This window comes from Vipera berus (assembly GCF_964194415.1).
Source record: "Vipera berus genome assembly, chromosome: 1".
In the NCBI taxonomy this organism is placed as follows: domain Eukaryota; kingdom Metazoa; phylum Chordata; class Lepidosauria; order Squamata; family Viperidae; genus Vipera; species Vipera berus.
This window is the reverse complement of record NC_138202.1, coordinates 352,172,626-352,191,679: the sequence shown is the minus strand read 5'-3', so window position 1 is coordinate 352,191,679 and position 19,054 is coordinate 352,172,626. Positions and strand designations below refer to the sequence as shown.

Genomic DNA, 19,054 nt, shown 5'->3' with positions numbered 1-19,054 from the left:
CGAAGCAAGTTCCAAATAATCCTCTTTTAAAGTCCTGGGGACATTTTTCTTTCTCCTCACAAAGACACACAGGGGCAGTCTAAAAGGGAAAACAAGGGAAGGAGCGTGCAAATCTGGTTCTAGATCTCTCCCATTTCTCCAGGTTTCTTTCCTTTAGGAAAACTGATTCTGCTCTTTATTCTCTGGAACCATTTGTTTAGTGACCATTTGCTGGAAAAAGTGACTGATGATTTTCATAATTACAACTGTTGCAGCATCCCCACGGGTCACATGATCCAAATCCAGGCGCTTGGCAACTGGCATGCATTTATGATGGTTTGCAGTATTCCGAGGTGAAGTTTATCACTATTTGTAATCTTCCCAGGTGGCTTCTGACAAGCGAAGTCACTGGAGGAAGTCAGTTTTGCTTAATGACCACACGATTCGCTTACTAGCTGCAAGGATTTGTTTAACAACTCTTGAGCCTTGCTAGTTAATTCTTATAATTTTCTTAGACATGTTAGGTAAAATGAGGACCCAGATTGTTGGGGGCAATAAGCTGACTTTGTAATAATGCCACTTGGGGCCCCCCCCGAAAGCCCTAATAAGCAGGCATATACATAGAATGAAGGCTATTGCTAAGCACATTGGTTTGTGCTTAAATTGTAAGCCGCCCTGAGTCTTTGGAGAAGGGCGGGATATAAATGGGATTAAAATAAAATAAAAAACAGAGAGAGAGAGAGAGAGAGAGAGAGAGAGAGAGAGAGAGAGAGAGAGAGAGAGGGAGAAGAATTACACATATCCAGAAAAACACAACATACCCCAAAACTGGGCAAAAAAAAAAAAAGAATCACCAAGGGCTTTGCCATGGTTGTTATACAGATCATTTCTAGCTATTAAGTGAATCTCATGGTCGTTAAGTGGATCCGGCTTCTCCCATTGACTTTGCTGGTTGGAAACTGGCTGGGAAGTTTGCAAAGGGACACTGCAAATGTCATAACTACACAACAGTAGCCATTTGCCCAAATTGTGATCAGGTGACTGTGGAAATGCTGTACAGTAAATATGAGTACCAGTTGTAGGTCACTTTTTCCAGCACCGTTATAACTTCGAACAGTCACTAAACAAATGGCTGTAAGTCGAGGACTACACGTATCCTTAAGCCTTTTGAGATCCCTGTCTGAAGACAATCAGACCATGTACAACTTCTGAAGCCATCTCTGCCTGGGTCATCCTTAGGGACATCCATCAGGGACCAATATGTCTTTTGTAGTCCTTTTACCTAATACAGCTAGAAGGACATGATCTTGAGAGATCCTTTCAGCTTGCAAAATCAATAACAAGGGAATTTAAGACTTTATTTAGGAGGCTGAAAGGATAACAAAATAAACTTCTTCCCCATTCCATTGACTTAATCCTTTCAAGATTGATCCTGGTACGTTTTTTTTAAAGGCTGAATCAACATTTCAGACAAACTTAAAGAGAATTCTCTGAACACACAATTTAACTCCATCTCACCCTGATTTCTTGGAGGGAGGGAGGAGTAACAGGTAAAATCAATAACAGTAACCAGGGCTATTATTAATTTCGATGCCTATATCTTAGCTCCTGAATCAAGCCTGCATCTCTTAAACCAATGTTTCTCAACTTTGGCAACTTTAAGATGGGTGGAGTTCAACTCCCAGAATTCCCCAGCCAGCCATGTTGGCTAGGGAATCCTGGGAGTTGCAAGTCCACCTACTTAAAAGTTGCCATGGTTGCAAAACACCGCCTTAGACGGGAACTGCTGAGGAGCATTACTAGAGAAGAGCCATCCTGCGTTTTGAGTTTCCTGGATACAATTGCTGGTAGTCCTCGATTGACGACCACAACTGAGCCCAAAGTCTCTCTTGCTACGCGAGACCGTTGGTTCGACGATGTTGCAAACTCGCAATGGTCGCTCAATGAATGATTGGCAAGTCGAGGACTACCTGTATAAAAGAGGAACTCCTGCATCTCCTTGAACAAGGAACTACTGATGTGCCAGACCGAGAAAATAATGTTTTTTAATAGCAGAATAGAAAAATGGAAGTGGGAAGAATGGCAGGTATAGAAGCCGGAGAAAGCAGAAACAAGAGTCCTTCACCAATGAAATAGCTCAGATGAGAAGTAGAGAGCCCTGTGAGGAAAGAGAAAGCATGGATCCAAATTTAGCGCATGGCTCCTCTGCTAGCCCTGGACAAACCGAACGTGTCTGTGAGGAATTCCCAGAGGCCCTTGTCCTTTTCACGTATTTTGACAGGGCCAGCAGCATCGCTGCCCTGACGATAGGAACACCGTGGGATGGCCCCAAATTGGTTCCCCAGGCAACTGTTCAATAATGAGGCCAAGTCTTCAGAAGTCTCACACAGAAGCAAAAAAGAAAAGCAAATTCCTCCTTTTTCCCCCCCCCCCTGGTCTAGTTTAAGCAGTGGGGCCCTGTTGCACAAGGAGGCCTTGTCCTGCTTCTGAGAGACGGGAGTGCGCCCTGCTGAAATCTCAGCATCTTCTGAAGGATTGTCCTCAATTCTTTGCAGCTTCCTCGCGCAACTGATGCAAAAATACTAGAAACTTTCAAGATCCCTAAAAAACTAGGCTATAAAAAAAAAAAGCAGAGATCTCCAAACTTGGCAACTTTTAAGACTCGTGGACTTCAATTCCCAGAAGTCCACGAGTCTTAAAGTTGCCAGGTTTGGAGATCTCCGCTGTAATGGAAACAAGAGATTACAAACGCTCCTCAAAATTCAATTGCTGAGGGGGGAAAAAAACTCAAAGGGAGGGAAATTGCCGGCATCCTGGTGAAGTAGTATGTGTTCTCTACATGTGGAATCTACTTAAACAACAGTTGTTAACACTCTACAGATAACAGTGAAGATATTTTAACATGAGAATTTGTCCTCTGAATTTGTCCAAGCCCCCTCTGTGGGAGCAAGCATCTGCTTAAGCATGAACATATGTACTTCCCTTCCATGTGTGATGTTTTGAGATGGTACAACCCTGAATGCATGGGTACAGAAAAAGCATATATTTAGTACTAAATATACTTGCTAAAATATACTTGCTACTGAGCCTTGGTGGAGCAGTGGGCTAATGCCTCCTTAAGTAACACCAGCTGCCTGCAATTAGTGCAGGTTCGCGTCCCACCAGGCTCAAGGTTGACTCAGCCTTCCATCCTTCCGAGGTAGGTAAAATGAGGACCCAGATTGTTGGGGGCAATAAGCTGACTTTGTAATAATGCCGCTTGGGGGTGTGTGTGAAAGCCCTAATAAGCAGGCATATACATAGAATGAAGGCTACTGCTAAGCTTGTAAGCCGCCCTGAGTCTTTGGAGAAGGGCGGGATATAAATGGAATAAAAAATAAATAAAAAATAAATAAAAGTAAAGTTCTTAAAAATAGTAGCATCTTTCTTCATATATGGAGAAGCCTGAAAAAAAAAATAGGCTGCTTTAATGAGAGGCAAAGAGGAACCACTTCTTCCAAATATCTGTCTATCTATCTACCCAAACATATCTGTCCCCTCTCCTTCCTTCCTTCCATCTATCCCTCCCTCCCTCCCTCCCACCAGTTGTGTCTCTATGGCCTTCAGAATCCTAATTTAGTGACCCCACAAAAGCAGAGTCCAACCAACTGATCCGAGAAGTCAAAAAAGTGCTTTGAAGCATATGAAGAGTGAAGAATTATGGTTTTGGGCTATGGCCTTTACCCAAGAGAAGCTTTGTGCATTTTGTGGTTCTACCACGTACTATTGCACAGATAAACATGGCTCTGAAAGAAAGCATTTGAGGGATAAATCTGTTCTCATCCACCTCTACTGGTTAATGTTATTGTAATATATATTAACTGTCACCACTATTTTGACGGCTTTAACCTTTATTTCTGCTGCACTCTTGCTCAGAGCAGTTTTGGAGTCGAGTGACACAGAAATGCCACCAATCAGTCAATCAATCACTATAAACCCAGCATGGTAACTGAAACATAATGTCCCGTTGATTAGTAAATGGGGAAAAAAAGGTAGATGTAGGCAAGGGGAAACATGTTTGGCCCATGCTGATGCCAAGGCCAGCCTCAAATTTGGTAGCATGAAGGGGCTGCAGGTAGCAGGAGGTGGGAAGAGGTGGTAAGGTGGGGGAGGACAAGGCTGCATATGCCATGTTATTTGCCATATACAGGCAGTCCTCGTTTAGGGACCACAATTCCAATTGGAACTGGCAACTTGGTCATTAAACAAAGTGGCTGCTAAGTGAAAATGATTGTGTGGACAATCTGATAATTGGCTTTATAGACCTATCAAGGTCACAAATGCAAGGATTTCACACTTACATCGGTAATGAAAAATTAACTTTGCAACCAGTGCCCACATTTACAACCTGTGGAGACTTGTAAAGTCAAGGAAAGCTGAAATATGGTCATAAGCACAGTCACAGTTTCACTTAGCAATGGCTTCGCTTAACAACCGAGTTGGGCACGTTTAGCTGAGAAATAAGAAGCTGGAAATGGTACAGAGTCGGAGAGGAAAGATTTGGTGTTCTTACTGCTTCTTAAGATTCGGCTTTACAAGGGACCCCATTTTTGCTTCCTAGTCAACTGGCATGGACCATGTTAGGATACTCTGGTCAATACATGGTGACATCTAGATTCAAGTTACGTCAATGCAAGCTGATCCCGGGACCTGGTTTCTCTGTCCCAGCTGATAATCACCACTGACCTTAAGATTAAAATTGAAATAGAAGTGGCGGCAACCACAGGACGCCAGCCCTTTATCATTTGTATGGTATCTTAATTTGCATTGTGCTCCAACAAACCTTATCTCTTTTTTGTCCTTGGGCAATGCAGCAGGCCGGATTTTAAATTCTGGTCATTCTAGAGCCATGAAAAAGCAGTTGTCAGTGATCTCAGACACTTGCTTGGCCTTAAACTTGAGAAAAGTGCCACCAACCTCCTCCTATTTTTATAGTTTAAAATCTTAGGACTGCAGAGCCCTAGATTTCACCTCCTTAGACCTATCAACTTTTTCTACCAACAGGAGATCCATAGGGTATATTTTTAAGTCCTGTCCCTGTACTGTATCCATGGAATAAGTGTGATCACATCACATTTATTCTTCTGCCACACTGTTTTGGAATTCACTTCCATGTGTCCTCTAAAGCAGGGGTCTCCAAGCCTGGCAACTCCAAACCTGGGGGATTTTGGGAGTTGAAATCCACCAGTTGTAAAGTGGCCAAGTGCTTCTGAACCTCAGCAATCTTCAGATGTGTGAACTTCAACTCCCAGAATTCCCCAGCCAGCCATGCTGGCTGGGGAATTCCAGGGGTTGAAGTCCAAGCATCTTAACTTTGCTGAGATTGAGAAGGTAAAAGGTAAAGGTAAAGGTTCCCCCACACATGCATGCTAGTCGTTTCCGACTCTAGGGGCTGGTACTCATCTCCGTTTCAAAGCCGAAGAGCCAGCGCTTGTCCGAGGACGTCTCCGTGGTCATGTGGCCGGCATGACTAGACGCCAAAGGCGCATAAAATGCTGTTACCTTCCCACCGGAGTGGTCCCTATTTTTTTACTTGCATTTTTACGTGCTTTCGAACTGCTAGGTTGGCAGAAGCTGGGACGAGTAACAGGCGCTCACTCTGTTATGCGGCATTCGGGATTCGACCCGCCAAACTGCCGACCTTCTGATCGACAAGCTCAGCATCCTAACCCACTGAGCCACCGTGTCCCTTGAGATTGAGAAACACTAGTCTAAATCAAATCTCTTTCAAAACTTTTACACTTTCCTTTTTTCCCCTCTTAATGCTTGGCTTTCTTATTAGTACAGGAAGATCCTGCTTCACTTCATCTAATGCTAAGCTATTAGATTGACAGCAATCTAGAACAAAGACCCTTTGAGTCAAGCTTGACCTTGGACGACACATCCACGTGGCTTTCATACAGATAGAGGTAGTCCTCTACTTATGACCATAACTGCACCCTGAAAATTACGCTGTAGGTCACGGCAGTCATTAAGGGTCACCATGTCATTGTGCCCAATTTTACCTTTTTTTGTGGGGGTCATTAAGGGTATGTCCCAGTTGTTAAGTGGGATTTCCCCAATTGATGTTTTTTTTCTGAAAACCAGAAGTAAATATCTTTTTCCCCCCACAAAAAAACCCATTGTAAATCGCATTCATGTGACCGCATGCTACAAAAAGCTGTAAATGTGGGCCAGTTGCCAAGGCACCCGCAGTGCAATCATGTGACCCGAAGGGTGCGGATGGGTAGATGTTGGAACTTTGAAACTCATAAGTAGTTCTGGGGAGATCCGTTGTAACTCAAGGACTACTTTTGTTTCGTTTTCCACTGCCTTCTTCCAAAGTGTTGGTTCAATTTCTTTATTTCCACTCCTAGAATTTCCACTCCTGGTGGCCTCCCATCTATATTGCATGCTTACTTAATTCAGGTGAGATGCTGTCAGCGGTTTGCTATTAATTGCATTTTTATGGACAAAACAACTACAACTACAAGCTCCATCTGTGCAGCAGCAACTTAAAACAAAAGCACTGGAGTAGGCGGCTGTCTACGATTCCAGTTTTCCGATCCCAACCACCTCCCTTCTTGAAATCCCACCCCAGAAGTTCAAGGATTCGTCTGCCACGGGTTAGAAGTGCAAATCTCTCCATTCTGTCAGGGCCAGAAATCAGGAAGCAAACAGAAAAAGCTTCTCCACCAGCCGCCTCTCGCTCAAGGAAATGGGTCTTGGCTGCCGTGGTCATGTGAAATTTCCTGGTCTTGTTAAGAGACTTTGATTTCGTTCTGAAGCTTTAAACTTTTCTTTGGCAAATTCCCTAAACTAATTCACTACACACATTACTCCAAGAAGCTGACACATTTGTGGCTTGCAAGACAATCCACGCAGGGGCTGGCAAGGTGCCCACCCCCTTTGCAAAGTGTAAAAACACATGTGGGTTTAAGAGTTTCAACCATGATAAATAAATTATGCAACTCTCCAGAGCTCTGCTTTCAATTTGGGGAAGAAACCACAAACTTGGCTGGGCCCTCCCATTGCAGTTTAATACATTTAGGTTTATAGTGTGTGTGTGTGTCTCTGTGTGTGTGTGTGTGTGTGTGTGTGTGTTGACATACTTAACGTGCCTATGTTGAACTAAGAGAAAATAATGACTGAAACTATGGATATTTTCAGCTCATTTGCTGTTAGCTGAGAACCTCAGTGCAATCTGTATTCTGCTACTACAGACGGCATGATGGAATCTTTCTCCCCATTGATTAAAAAGAAATCCCTGCACCCAGAAGTCTAGCCCATCAAGCTGGGCTGATATGCTACATTTCTATATGGCAAGGCATGTGGATGCATATACGCTAACTGAGAAAATTAGCCTTGCGTTTTAGAATAGAATTCTTTATTGGCCAAGTGTGATTGGACACCCAAGGGATTTTTCTCCGGTGCATAAGCTCACAGTGTGCATATAAACAGCAAGTATTAGGTCATAAACCATAGTTACAATCACTAATCATAAGTTACAAACAACGATCGATAAATCTTATTATTTTTTTATTTTATTTTAATTCCATTTATATCCCACCCTTCTCTGAAGACTCAGGGCGGCTTACAAGCTTAGCAGTAGCCTTCATTCTATGTATATGCCTGCTTATTAGGGCTTTCACACACACACCCCCAAGCGGCATTATTACAAAGTCAGCTTATTGCCCCCAACAATCTGGGTCCTCATTTTACCTACCTCGGAAGGATGGAAGGCTGAGTCAACCTTGAGCCTGGTGGTACTCGAACCTGCACTAATTGCAGGCAGCTGGTGTTACTTAAGGAGGCATTAGCCCACTGCTCCACCAAGGCTCAATCAATCATAAGAAACCAATAGAAGATAGTAGGAAAGATGAGATGAGGAAAAAAAGACAATGCGGTGGGAATTAGGTGTTCAGCCGAGTGAGGGCATGCAATGCCCTATTAGCGGCGTACCGAGGGGAGGAGTTGAAACCGTTTATGTCCAGGATGTGAGGGGTCTGTAGATATTTTCTCAGCCCTCTTCCTGGCTCACACTGTATACAAGTCCTCAATGGAAGGCAGGCTGGTTGTGATTGTTTTTTCTGCAGTCCTAACTATCCGTTGAAGTTTGTCCCTCACCTGTTTGTATTGGGTTATGCTATGCCAATCTCACTGAAAAGCTGGCTTGGCCAGCAGGGCCTAGAAAGAATGGGGCACAAGCCACATCCTTAAGCCAGATGTCTAGCCAGGAAACTGGATCCAAAATAGGAAAATCCCTTAATTCTCTCCCACAATGTTCACCATAACAAAAATAACTACTTTTTTTTAAAGAAACAGAGCAGAGCTGGGGGCATGTAAACGGATGTCCTCCTGTCTGCATCATTGACTGTCTCGTGTTGTGGCTGACCTGGGGTCCATACAAATCGAAAATGACCGTGATGTATAGTGTTGTTCAGCCAATACCACGTCATTCAATTATTTAAAGCGGAGGGAATACTTAGTTTTACATCAAAAACTCTGGGTCCGATCTTCCTGCTCATTGCTGGACTCCAAATTCAAAGCATTCCAGTCTCATGGCAATCCAGCCTCTACCTGAATGCATTCTGTGAAATGGATCCTGCTGCCCTTAAGAATAATTGTTCTAGCCTTGAGTTGCTCTTCCAGTTGGGACTGGAGTTTGCACAGAGTAGATCTGGAGTAATTATGTGGGGGCACTCTGTCAGGTACTTGAAGATTCCTATCATACAGGTAGTCCCAAAGGAGCTTTTTTCCAAAAGGAAACTGGACTTTTCTTTAAAAAAAAAAGAAGTTTCACTTCTCATCCAAGAAGCATCTTCAATTCTAACTTCTTAGATGAGAAGTGAAACGTTTTCAGAGGGGAAAAAAAACCAAGAACATTCAGTTGACCTGTCCTGGAGGATTGAGAATCTCCATAGATGTCATACAGGTAATCCTTGATTTACAACCACAGTGGGGACTGGAAGTTCTGTTGCTAAGTGAGGCAGTTGTTAAGTGCATCCACTGTTATTACCTTTTTTGCCATGGTTGTTGAGTGAATCATCCCAATGGTTAAGTGAATCACACGGTCATGAAGTGAATCCAGCTCCTCCCCCCACTTTGCTTACTGAAAGGGAAGATCACAGATGGAGATGACGTGACTCCGGGACACGGCAACTGTCATAAATATATGATAGTTACCAAGCCTTTCGATCATGTAACCATAGGGATGCTGCAAACGTTGTCAGCATGAGGACCGGTGATAAGTTTTCAGTGGTCACAAAATGAATGGTTGTAAGTGAAGGACTACTTGTATTTCACAGACCTTAAACATCTAATCTCCCCATCGTCCTTGTTGTCCCTTTCTGAACCAATTCCACTTCCTTCAACACCTTCCCTTAAAGAGAGAATCCCTGAACTGGATACAAAACTTGCGATGGGGCTGACTATTTGCAGAATAAGGTGACACTATTTTTTGTCATGGTTTGGCCGTTAAACTTTTGCTGATGCAGCCTGGAAACTGCATTTGCCTTAAGAGCAGCTATATCCTGCTTCTGGGTTATTATATTCAGCATGGGGTCAATGACAACTCAGAGACTGGACATTTTGTAAGTCCAAAGAACATTCTCATTCCAAAGGAAGCTTTTGTCTTTTATCCATCACAAATCTGAGCAGGTGCATTTAAGACAAGTTGAGCCATAGAGCAGGAAAACAGTATCGGCACCATCTGATGTTGTGTTTTTCAACCTTGGCAACTTTAAGATGGGTGGACTTCAACTCCCAGGATTCCCCAGCCAGCGGGAGTTGAAGTCCACCCATCTTAAAAGTTGCCAAGTCTGAGAAACGTTGATCTGGCAGGTTGACACCAAGCGTAAACCATCAACCGAAGTGCAACTGAACAAATGGGAACTGTATAACAAGCCAACATGGATGAGTGTCCCAACATTGTTCCAGTTCTCCAAGTTATATTGGCCCAGAATGACAATGCTGTGCAATCCAGGAAAAAAATGTGATTAATTTTATTTGTAAAATGTGCACTTGTTTATAAAAAAACAAGGGCAATCAAAACAAATAGAAATCACAGTAAAAGTACGACAAACCATATGGTGCAGCTTAGAAAACAAAGATAAACTAAGGCAGAGAAAACGTAGGTAAAAATAACTCCTCATAATTTCAAGGTATTTACACACACTTGACTTACAGACAAGTTTTTAATATATGCTGTCAGTGCATATTTTATTTGGTAAATTAGTAACTTTTGGCATGAATAGATCTGAAACCTGCAAAAGCCCTTTCTTGTATTCAGTAATATAATCAGTAGATTAACTGCAAATAAATCAGAAATAAATCAGCTTACGGGCCAAACACTGTTTTAAATGAATAATTCTTGGCAAAGAATTTTAGATCTTGGGCTTAATTGCTCAAGATAGGCTGTATCAATACAAAATACACACTGGGAGGAAAGGAAATGTCAGAATTAAATCCAAGGATATCAATACTGGAGAAAAGAAGTAGAGATATAAGCAGTCATTAAACTGCTGAGCTACATCTTAAGACTAGCAGGCTGCAAATGTAGGTAGCCCTCAACTTACAACTTTACAACCATTCATTTAGTGATCATTCAAAGTTACGACGACACTGAAAAAAGTGACTTAGGACCAGAAGCATGGAGTTTTGCAGGTTGTCCTCGACTTGCAACCCGAACTGAGCTCAAAATTGATGTTGCTAAGCGAGACATCTGTTAAGTGAGTTTGGCCCCATTTTAACGACCTTTCTTGCCACCGTTGTTAAGTGAATCACTGCAGCTGTTAAGTTAGTAACCGGGTTGTTAAGTGAATCTGACTTCCCCCTTGACTTTGCTTGTCAGAAGGTTGCAAAAGGGGATCACATGGACACTGCAACCATCATAAATACCAGCCAGTTGCCGAGCGTCCAGATTTTGATCATGTGACCAGGGAGATGCTGCAATGGTCCTAAGTTGTGGAAAACAGTCCTAAGTCACTTTGCTCAGTGACCTCATAACTTTGAATGGTCACTAAATGAAAGTCAAGGACTACCGATACCAGGGGTAGGCAACCTCGGCTCTTTTATGACTCATGGACTTCAACTATGCTGACTCAGGAATTCTGGGAGTTGAAGTCCATGAGTCATAAAAGAGCCGAGGTTGCCTACCCCTGACCAATGCTTTGGGGAAGCGCACAAGAGGAGACACACATTTCCACACATATAGTGTTAAAAACTCTGCCCCCCCTGTTTTTCACCCAACTGACTCAGATTAAAGCAACGGGGAGGACCTCACGTGGAGCAAGCCTTCCTCTGCGCTTCCCTTTTACAAGGTTGCAGGGATGCTCGGCCATGCAGCTGCTGCCTGCGGGATCCAGCACTAAGCAGCAGCTTTGTTTTCATAGAGATCCTCCTTCGGTATCTTCACCACGGGGTAAAAATCTGAAGCTCGACCATGAAAGGAAGGTGGAGGGGGTGGGAGAGGGGTTGGGGAGAAAGAAGAGAAGAGGTGGGAAGCGGCTCTGCTCACACCCCAGCCAGGCTACAGGTGAGAAAGAAGAAGTTACTGTAGTATGCCTCAGGGGCATTAATTAAACCTTTTGGAGGGAGGGGGGAAAAAAACCTTATTCCCTTAAGAAGAAAAATCAAGCCCTAGAAGTTGACACCAAAGGGCCTTGGCTATTTCCATTCCAAAACTTGTCACCTTTGCAGTGCCTGCAGGGAATGACACACAAGACCACACAAGAGCCGGTTCGGGGCTTCCCTGTTGAACAGCTCCTCATTAGGTCCTTGCAAGCTGTCAGATTTCCAGATTCAAACAAAAAAAAAGGGGGGGGGAGGAGGGAAAGAGGAAAAGAAGTGCCAGACCTGAAACCTAAGGAATTTTGCACACACATCTCTAGGTGGGAGCAGGAAGGGCCCTAAAACTCTCACTGTTCAAAGCTGATTGCGTACAATTGCAGCATTGATAGATATGTGTACACACACACACACACACACACACAACCAAAGATCTCTCTTATCCTCCTGGAAAGCACACACTGTATTTCCAAGGCAGTCAACTGGCAAATGGAGCCAGAACAGCTTTCATCAGAAAGATTCCAGAAGAGAAAACAGAGAAAACAAAGGAATAGCAGAAGCGAACCAAGGGCAAAGGTTTTGTAAGGAGGTGGTACTAAACCAAAGAAATAAAAATACAGCGATTTCCATTCTAGAACCAATGGGCTTCATACTCTTGTTGGCCTCCCAAGGGTCTGTCCAGGTTCAATTCTCAGAATGCAACTGTCAGGACCCACCCCAAACCACGTCTTAGGAAGACAAAATTCTTGGAGTCAAATCTATTCCAAAAAGAATCTTTACTATGACATGCTTGGTTGTAGGAAACGAGACAGGACTTAATATTATTCCACGAAGTAAACCCTTATAAAGAGTTCCCGGTTTAACCCCCCCTTAACCCCATTTGGTCAGTCCCCCATCCTTTATCTCGTATCATCCCTCTCGTGGGAAAAAGGAACATAGGACCCTTCATGTTTATTGCTCTCTTCCGTGACACAAGCCAGATGCTAGCCCCCCCCTTTTGTTTCCCCAGTTCAAAAGGCTTCTCCTTTCCTTTGAAATGCCTAATACCGGTTCAATACACATCCATTCTCTTCTCTTCGGGAGATGGCAGAATCCATGGAATAATGTTTGAAACTTTCCATTTATGAATATGATATAAATGGATTCTGACAGCAACACAAAAAAAAAACCACACAAAGTTGCCTGAGTTATCCCTTGAAAAACAGTGGTCTAATAGCAACATGCTCCAGGATCGGACAATACCCCAGCTAGAAGGGAATTATATGTACCTCAGGGTTGAACCCCGTGGTCCTTGAAGTTCTTTGAGCTTGGTTGTTTTCTTGCAGCTGTTTCTTGCTCTTACCTAGTAGTTGGGTAACATCATCTCCAAGCAAACAACCAAGCTCAGAGAACAACAAGGAGCCCAGCTACTTGAAACCTCTTCCAACCAGAAAACCTGGCCTTCTTCATCTTGGATGATAGTCCCTTCCCTAAATCGCTCTCATTCCAATTATTTCCCATTATTTCAGATCAACCACATAGGTCAGAAACAACAGATTTGGTCACTCTATAGTCCAGGGGTGTCAAACTGCCGGTCTGCAGGCGGGATGCGTCATTTATTTATTTTTATTTATTTTAATTCCATTTATATCCCGCCCTTCTCCGAAGACTCAGGGCGGCTTACAAGCTTAGCAGTAGCCTTCATTCTATGTATATGCCTGCTTATTAGGGCTTTCACACACACACACAAGCGGCATTATTACAAAGTCAGCTTAATTGCCCCCAACAATCTGGGTCCTCATTTTACCTACCTGGGAAGGATGGAAGGCTGAGTCAACCTTGAGCCTGGTGGGATGCGAACCTGCACTAATTGCAGGCAGCTGGTGTTACTTAAGGAGGCATTAGCCCACTGCTCCACCAAGGCTCAATCAATCATAAGTCATGCCGAAACCGTGCCCACCCCGGCTCCGGCAATGGGAAAAAAGTTGTGATATGTCACAACACGTGATGTGGCAAGTTTGACACCCCTGCTCTAGTCAGAGGAGTGTATCCTTCTGCATGGGCTCAGGGGCAGGGGGTCAAGCCCATCGTGTATAGCAGAGGCACCACATGGAACAAAATATCAATTTATCATCTTTTTCTCTCTCTCCAATATCTATCTGTACAGCCAGCCAGCCATCTCAAAGCACCAAGCCCTTTTATACTTAGTCAGCTCTTTATCAGGTTCTCTTCTTGGCTTGGCTTTCAAGTACCGATGGAATTACTATTTCTGCTTATGTTTTAAAGTCATAGCAGTTAAATTTATTCTAAACAATACAGCTGCATTTAAAAAAAAACAACCCTGAAAACGAAGGCTCATTGAGTTAGAAAAGTCAGTTTAAGTGATCAAATCCAGGCCCTGGCTTTACATAGGATTCCAGAATTAAAACATAATAGTAGAATGTCTATAAACCTGGAAACGTCCTTTTCACAAACAGGAGGAAGGTGTAGTTTACATCGCTGTCTCCTCCTTCCAAATGATCAAATATGTAAGAAACTAAAAAAGAAATTCAACTGTATGTGTGAATATGGCAGCACGTTTTCCCAGGACCAGGTCATTTTGCAGAAGACACTCATGCAACTCACATTAAGGATCCTTTCTGATTGCACAAAAGTAAAGACTCAAGATCTGAAATAGGAATAAAGTCTCTATGGCTAAAATGGATGATTGCAAAAGGCTTGTGGAATGATAAGACACCAAATGATATTAGCCAGTAAGAAAGAAACATTCACACTTCACAAAGTACCACTAGAGAACAATGGACATTGCAGATAAAAGTAGTTGCTTCATTTTTTGACACACACAAAAAAACCCATCCACTGTCCACAATAAACAAACTTGTTTTTTTTCAGTGAGCCAAAGAAAATCCATACAACGTTTAAAAAAAATGTTGGGGTTCATTCCCCTCCTTACCTCTGTGTCTGTTGGTAGTCTTGTCAAACATAAGCATGGCATCTTCTACCTGCAAGACACAAGGACATCCGTGGTTTAGAGACTGTGAAATACAATATCACAAATTATGAAACAATTGAGGGGCATTGCGAGCAACCTGACCTGGACCTCAAATCTCCTTTTTCTGCATCATTAGGAATCTTCTTCAAAGGCTGCCTTCCAAAGACAAAACAATCTTCACGGCACCCAGAGAGATCGATGGCATCAGTAAGTAATTCACTGTTATTACAAGAGCGTTGAAATTCTGGCTAGTTTATCTTCTTAATTAAAAGGGGCTCTGCCTGTTGTGTTTCCCTAGATTCCCTGACCTTGGATACCTGATTTTGTTTTCTCACCAACAATTGTGTGAATGTTATCTTCACTCCTTTCCAATTTTATTTTACATCACAGGAGATGTAGCAGTTCTGTCCAGCTTGGAGAGAATTCAAAACAACATGTGCCTAGCTAGCGGTCATGCCCCTTGTTTCCACCTTTCTGACACTCCTAAATTTAACTAAGGTTATGCTCTCCCAACTTGAGAGCTTCAAGGCTGAATAGAAACTGGAATGTCTTATCTTTCTTTTACAGTTTTCGAGCCCCTGTATGATAGTCTTAATGCATTTCATGGGAAAAGAAGTCTTGCAATCTTATACTTGCACTGACACACAAACATTTCTCTGGGACGGTGCCACCAAAATCATAAAACCACTTCACGCCGCCTAAATGCCTTAGCTTGTTCAACATCTGCCACATCTATGAAAAATCATTTAAAAAAAAAAGAATTTCTATCCAGCCCAGCCCAAGAATGACTTAGAACAATCCAGCCAAAGCTCAGGTCTTTATTTGCTTATATCCAAAAGACAGAATCTTGCCAGACTAAATTTTTACTACTCTCACCCTAATGGAGATACCTTGAGAGATTCATTTCAGAAAGAAGTTGCACAGTTCATGTGCTCTGCCATGGGCTGACCTATTAGGTTAGTATTCCATCCTCCCAGCAGGTACGTTCCTAAGTGTAAAACCAATATGCTCAAGTGGAGGCTCTTAGCAGATAGCAGCAGGGTGTGTGAATGAGGAGAGATGCAGAGCCCGGCTCATCTGCTGGTAAGTCAGCTACTGCCAGAAACATGTACTGATAATGACTTATTTTTGGCCAGCGACAAAGCCAGGAAGGTGGCTTCATTCTGGCAGTTTAAAGCGTGAACGTCTACACGCAGAGGGAGAAGAAACAAGTATGTTCATAGAGAGAGAGGCAAGTAAAGGCCTTTCTCTGTTGTACACATTTTGAGGGCGTGGTTGTAGCTGCCATCCTGACATTGTTCACCCTGTTGGGGGCCCTCATGCCTCCTAAGCCGATGTTGGTTTAGGAAATACAAAGATCCCCTTGTCTCCCTTCAGTTCTACAAGACACAGGGGTGGATGTTTCCTTCTGAAGGTCCATTACCAAGAAGATGTTTGGAGAACCAGAATCAAGATCTGCCAGTGAGATTCCTGAAGAACGGTGGTGGAAGAACAATGATCCCACCAATTGTGGTTTATCTCAGTAGCAGGGCAACCAGACCTGGGCTGCAAAACTCCAGAAATACCACTTGATGGCAGCAAAGAAGGAGAAATGCTTGCATTTCTTTGACTCAATGGACTCCCACCTTTGGACTCAATGGACTCCCACCTTCACCTAAATTTCGGCAGCCCAGGTGTGGTCAACTTACTTGGAAGAACTGGTTCCCAAAAAAGAAAAAGAAAAAAAGCAAACAAGCAGATCACACAGTGCGTACAGTACCGTCTTAATCAAAAGCTCCTTTGTCCACAATGCCTCTCCTGAAACTGAACTATCCTCCCCCATCCCACTTCAATTTACTGAGGGAGCAGAACAGGTGCTTCACCCACAGAAGGTCCAAGAGGATGCCAAGGCAAGTTTCTGCTTAGCCTCAAAGCAGACCTTTCAAAAGCCACAGGTGTTTCAAGGGAAAAGTGTGTGTGTGTGTGGGAGGGAGGGGGGTGTTCACTCTCAGTCCTCACATTCCAACCGCTCCATCTCAGAGAACAGAAGGATCCCGACGCACTGAAGTGTGACCAAAGGAAAGGAAAGCTTTCAAGATCCTGTTATTTGCATGACTTGGTCCACCTGCGTTTCATCCGCAAGGCCACACCTCAGTGCTGCCCTTTAAGAGAAGAGGAGCAGGGCACTACAGCTGCTGCCAGACCCCAGATCCATAAGGCGTTGTTTTCAAATAGGGCAGGTTCATCTAGCTACGGATAGAGGGGTGTGCGCGCGTGTGAGACAAAAGAGCAGATGACATACAAGGCTTGGTAGATTTGTAGGGACAGTGCTTGACCTTCAAGAATACTTGAAAGGTTCCGAAAGCGATGAATGAAGTGGCTAAAAGTCTCTTTGAACTGAGAGATGGGCAGCAAATATTGATAAATAATGAATTATAAGTCCACAAAACATTTTATCCTCCTAATTTAAGACTTTTTTTGGGGGGGAGAGACTCTGTGATGGGAGGGAAAACACGGGGTTTTATTTATATGCAAAGCACGAAGCCGAAGACACCAGCCTGAAGATGACAAGTGGGACCTCGTCGAAACGTCGCCAAGATACTCTCAATCTTACACGGGAAAAGACCCGAATACGCCAAGACCTACATACCTATACCCGTGAAAATCTACGAACACACACACACACACATTTTTTTAAATTAAATTTCTTAATATAAAATACAATGAGAATAAAGATAGTAGGGAAGGGGAGAAGAGAAAAAAAGGTGAAATTGAAAAGTATGGGGTAGGGGAGAAAAGAAGAAAAAAGTGTTAACTTCCAACTGTTTTCAATGCATTAAAATAAAAATAGGAAAGTACAGCCTCAGCTTTTTTTTCTGGGAGGGAAAACATGGTCCTTTCCTTGTCCTCTATCCCTTTACAGCAGACATGTGAAACTTGCGACGTCACGTGACATCGCGCAACGTATCGGGACTGTTTTGCCATTGCCGGCAATGGGGTGGGCATGGCTTCCGTGTGATGCGTCTGGCCCATGGGCCGGCAGTTTGACACCCCTGCTTTAGAGAAAACAACTGGCATTTGTTTAAAAAAAAAGAGTAGTACAGCACTGCGGTTTGCCAACTAATTCAGTGCAAAAGTGAGTAGACCTTGATTTTACAACCACAACGGAGCCCACAATTTCAGTTGCTAAGCAAGACAGTCGTTTTTGCCCCATGTTACAATTCTTTTTGCCACAATTGTGAAGCGAATCACTGCAGCTGTTAAGTGAAATCATCAGGTTGTTAAATAAATCTGGCTTCCCCCCTTTGACTTTGTTGAAAGTCAGCTTGGAAGGTTAGAACTGGGGATCGCATGACTCTGGGACAGTGAAACTGTCATACATCCAGTTGCCAGTTGCCAAGAGCCCAAATTTTGATCATGTGATCCTGGGGAATGCTACAACGGTTGTTAAGTGTGAAAACTGCTCATAAGTCACTTTTTCCAGTGTTGCTGTAACTTTGAATGGTCACAGAACGAATGGTTGTAAGCCGAGGATTACCTGTAACAGAACTTTATTATCACCCTTCTATTGGACCACATGCAGCGGTGGGATTCAGCTGGTTCGCACCACTTCGGCAGAACCGGTAGCTAATTTTTTGTTGCCCAGGCCCAGAGTGGACTTCCAGAAGCAGCATCCACACACAGAGAATCGGTTGTTCCCATATTTGAATCCCACCACTGACCGCATGGTCTCACTGCAATTCAGGTGCAGAATGAGCCCTAAGGATGCCGCCATGTTTAGTTTTGGCTTGTTTTGTTGGCTCCCTCTTTCTTTATTTTAACTTCCTTCATTAGGCACGGTAGTGAAGGCACCCCAAAAAGTGAAGAGAGAGGGGAAAAAATGTTATGACATATAAACCCCAAAGCGTGTGTCTCTGCAGCAAAACAAAACGAGATGGAGAAAGCAAATCCATAAAAGACGGGTGCTGCTCTACAGTCCGGCAAAACAAGCCAGCAAAACAAAACCCTTCGCACCTAAGACAGAGAAAAACCAATCAGCTTGGGGAGGGGGGGGGAGAAACAGACCGAGTTTGAAATCTCTTGTTCCGGCGTGCTTTTTCATCCATGTGTCATGATATTATTTACACAATCTAGGCAGAGATTACAATAGTGGTGTGTGCTCTTGTAGAGAGACCGCTGAATTTTAATAGCTTCCTTCCCCTAAGAATTGACAGCTTCAGGAGGGTCAGCAGTCTGGCTAACACTGACCAGTGCACTTGAGCTGGAGGCGTCTTGTCATGACAAAATTTCAGCAAGCTCCAGGCCTCTCCGGGGAGATCGGCTCTGAACTTTCTTTGTTCGGTTTCTTTAAGATACCGCTGAAGCTAAGGCAACAAATGTACAAGTCAGCCAACCCCGTTCCTTGTCTAAGGGGAACACACTATCATGACACAAAGCCTTTCTCCCTCTTAGCTGTAACCTAAGTGACAATGCTGACATCCAGCTGGCATGCCCATCTCCTCCCAGCCTCTTAAATTTCAGGTTTCCAAAGCTCGGCTA

General features: G+C 43.5%; 1 protein-coding gene across 7 annotated transcripts in view; it reads right to left on the bottom strand.

Annotated features, from left to right (window-relative positions):
* MSI2 (musashi RNA binding protein 2) overlaps window positions 1–19,054 on the bottom strand; it is a 586,946-nt gene that overhangs the window by 224,411 nt on the left and 343,481 nt on the right. For all 7 annotated transcript variants that reach the window (XM_081346592.1, XM_081346594.1, XM_081346595.1 and 4 more), the window contains exon 7: window positions 14,498–14,546. In XM_081346592.1, coding sequence (XP_081202718.1) covers window positions 14,498–14,546 — 49 coding nt within the window. The remainder of the gene's footprint in view (window positions 1–14,497; window positions 14,547–19,054) is intronic.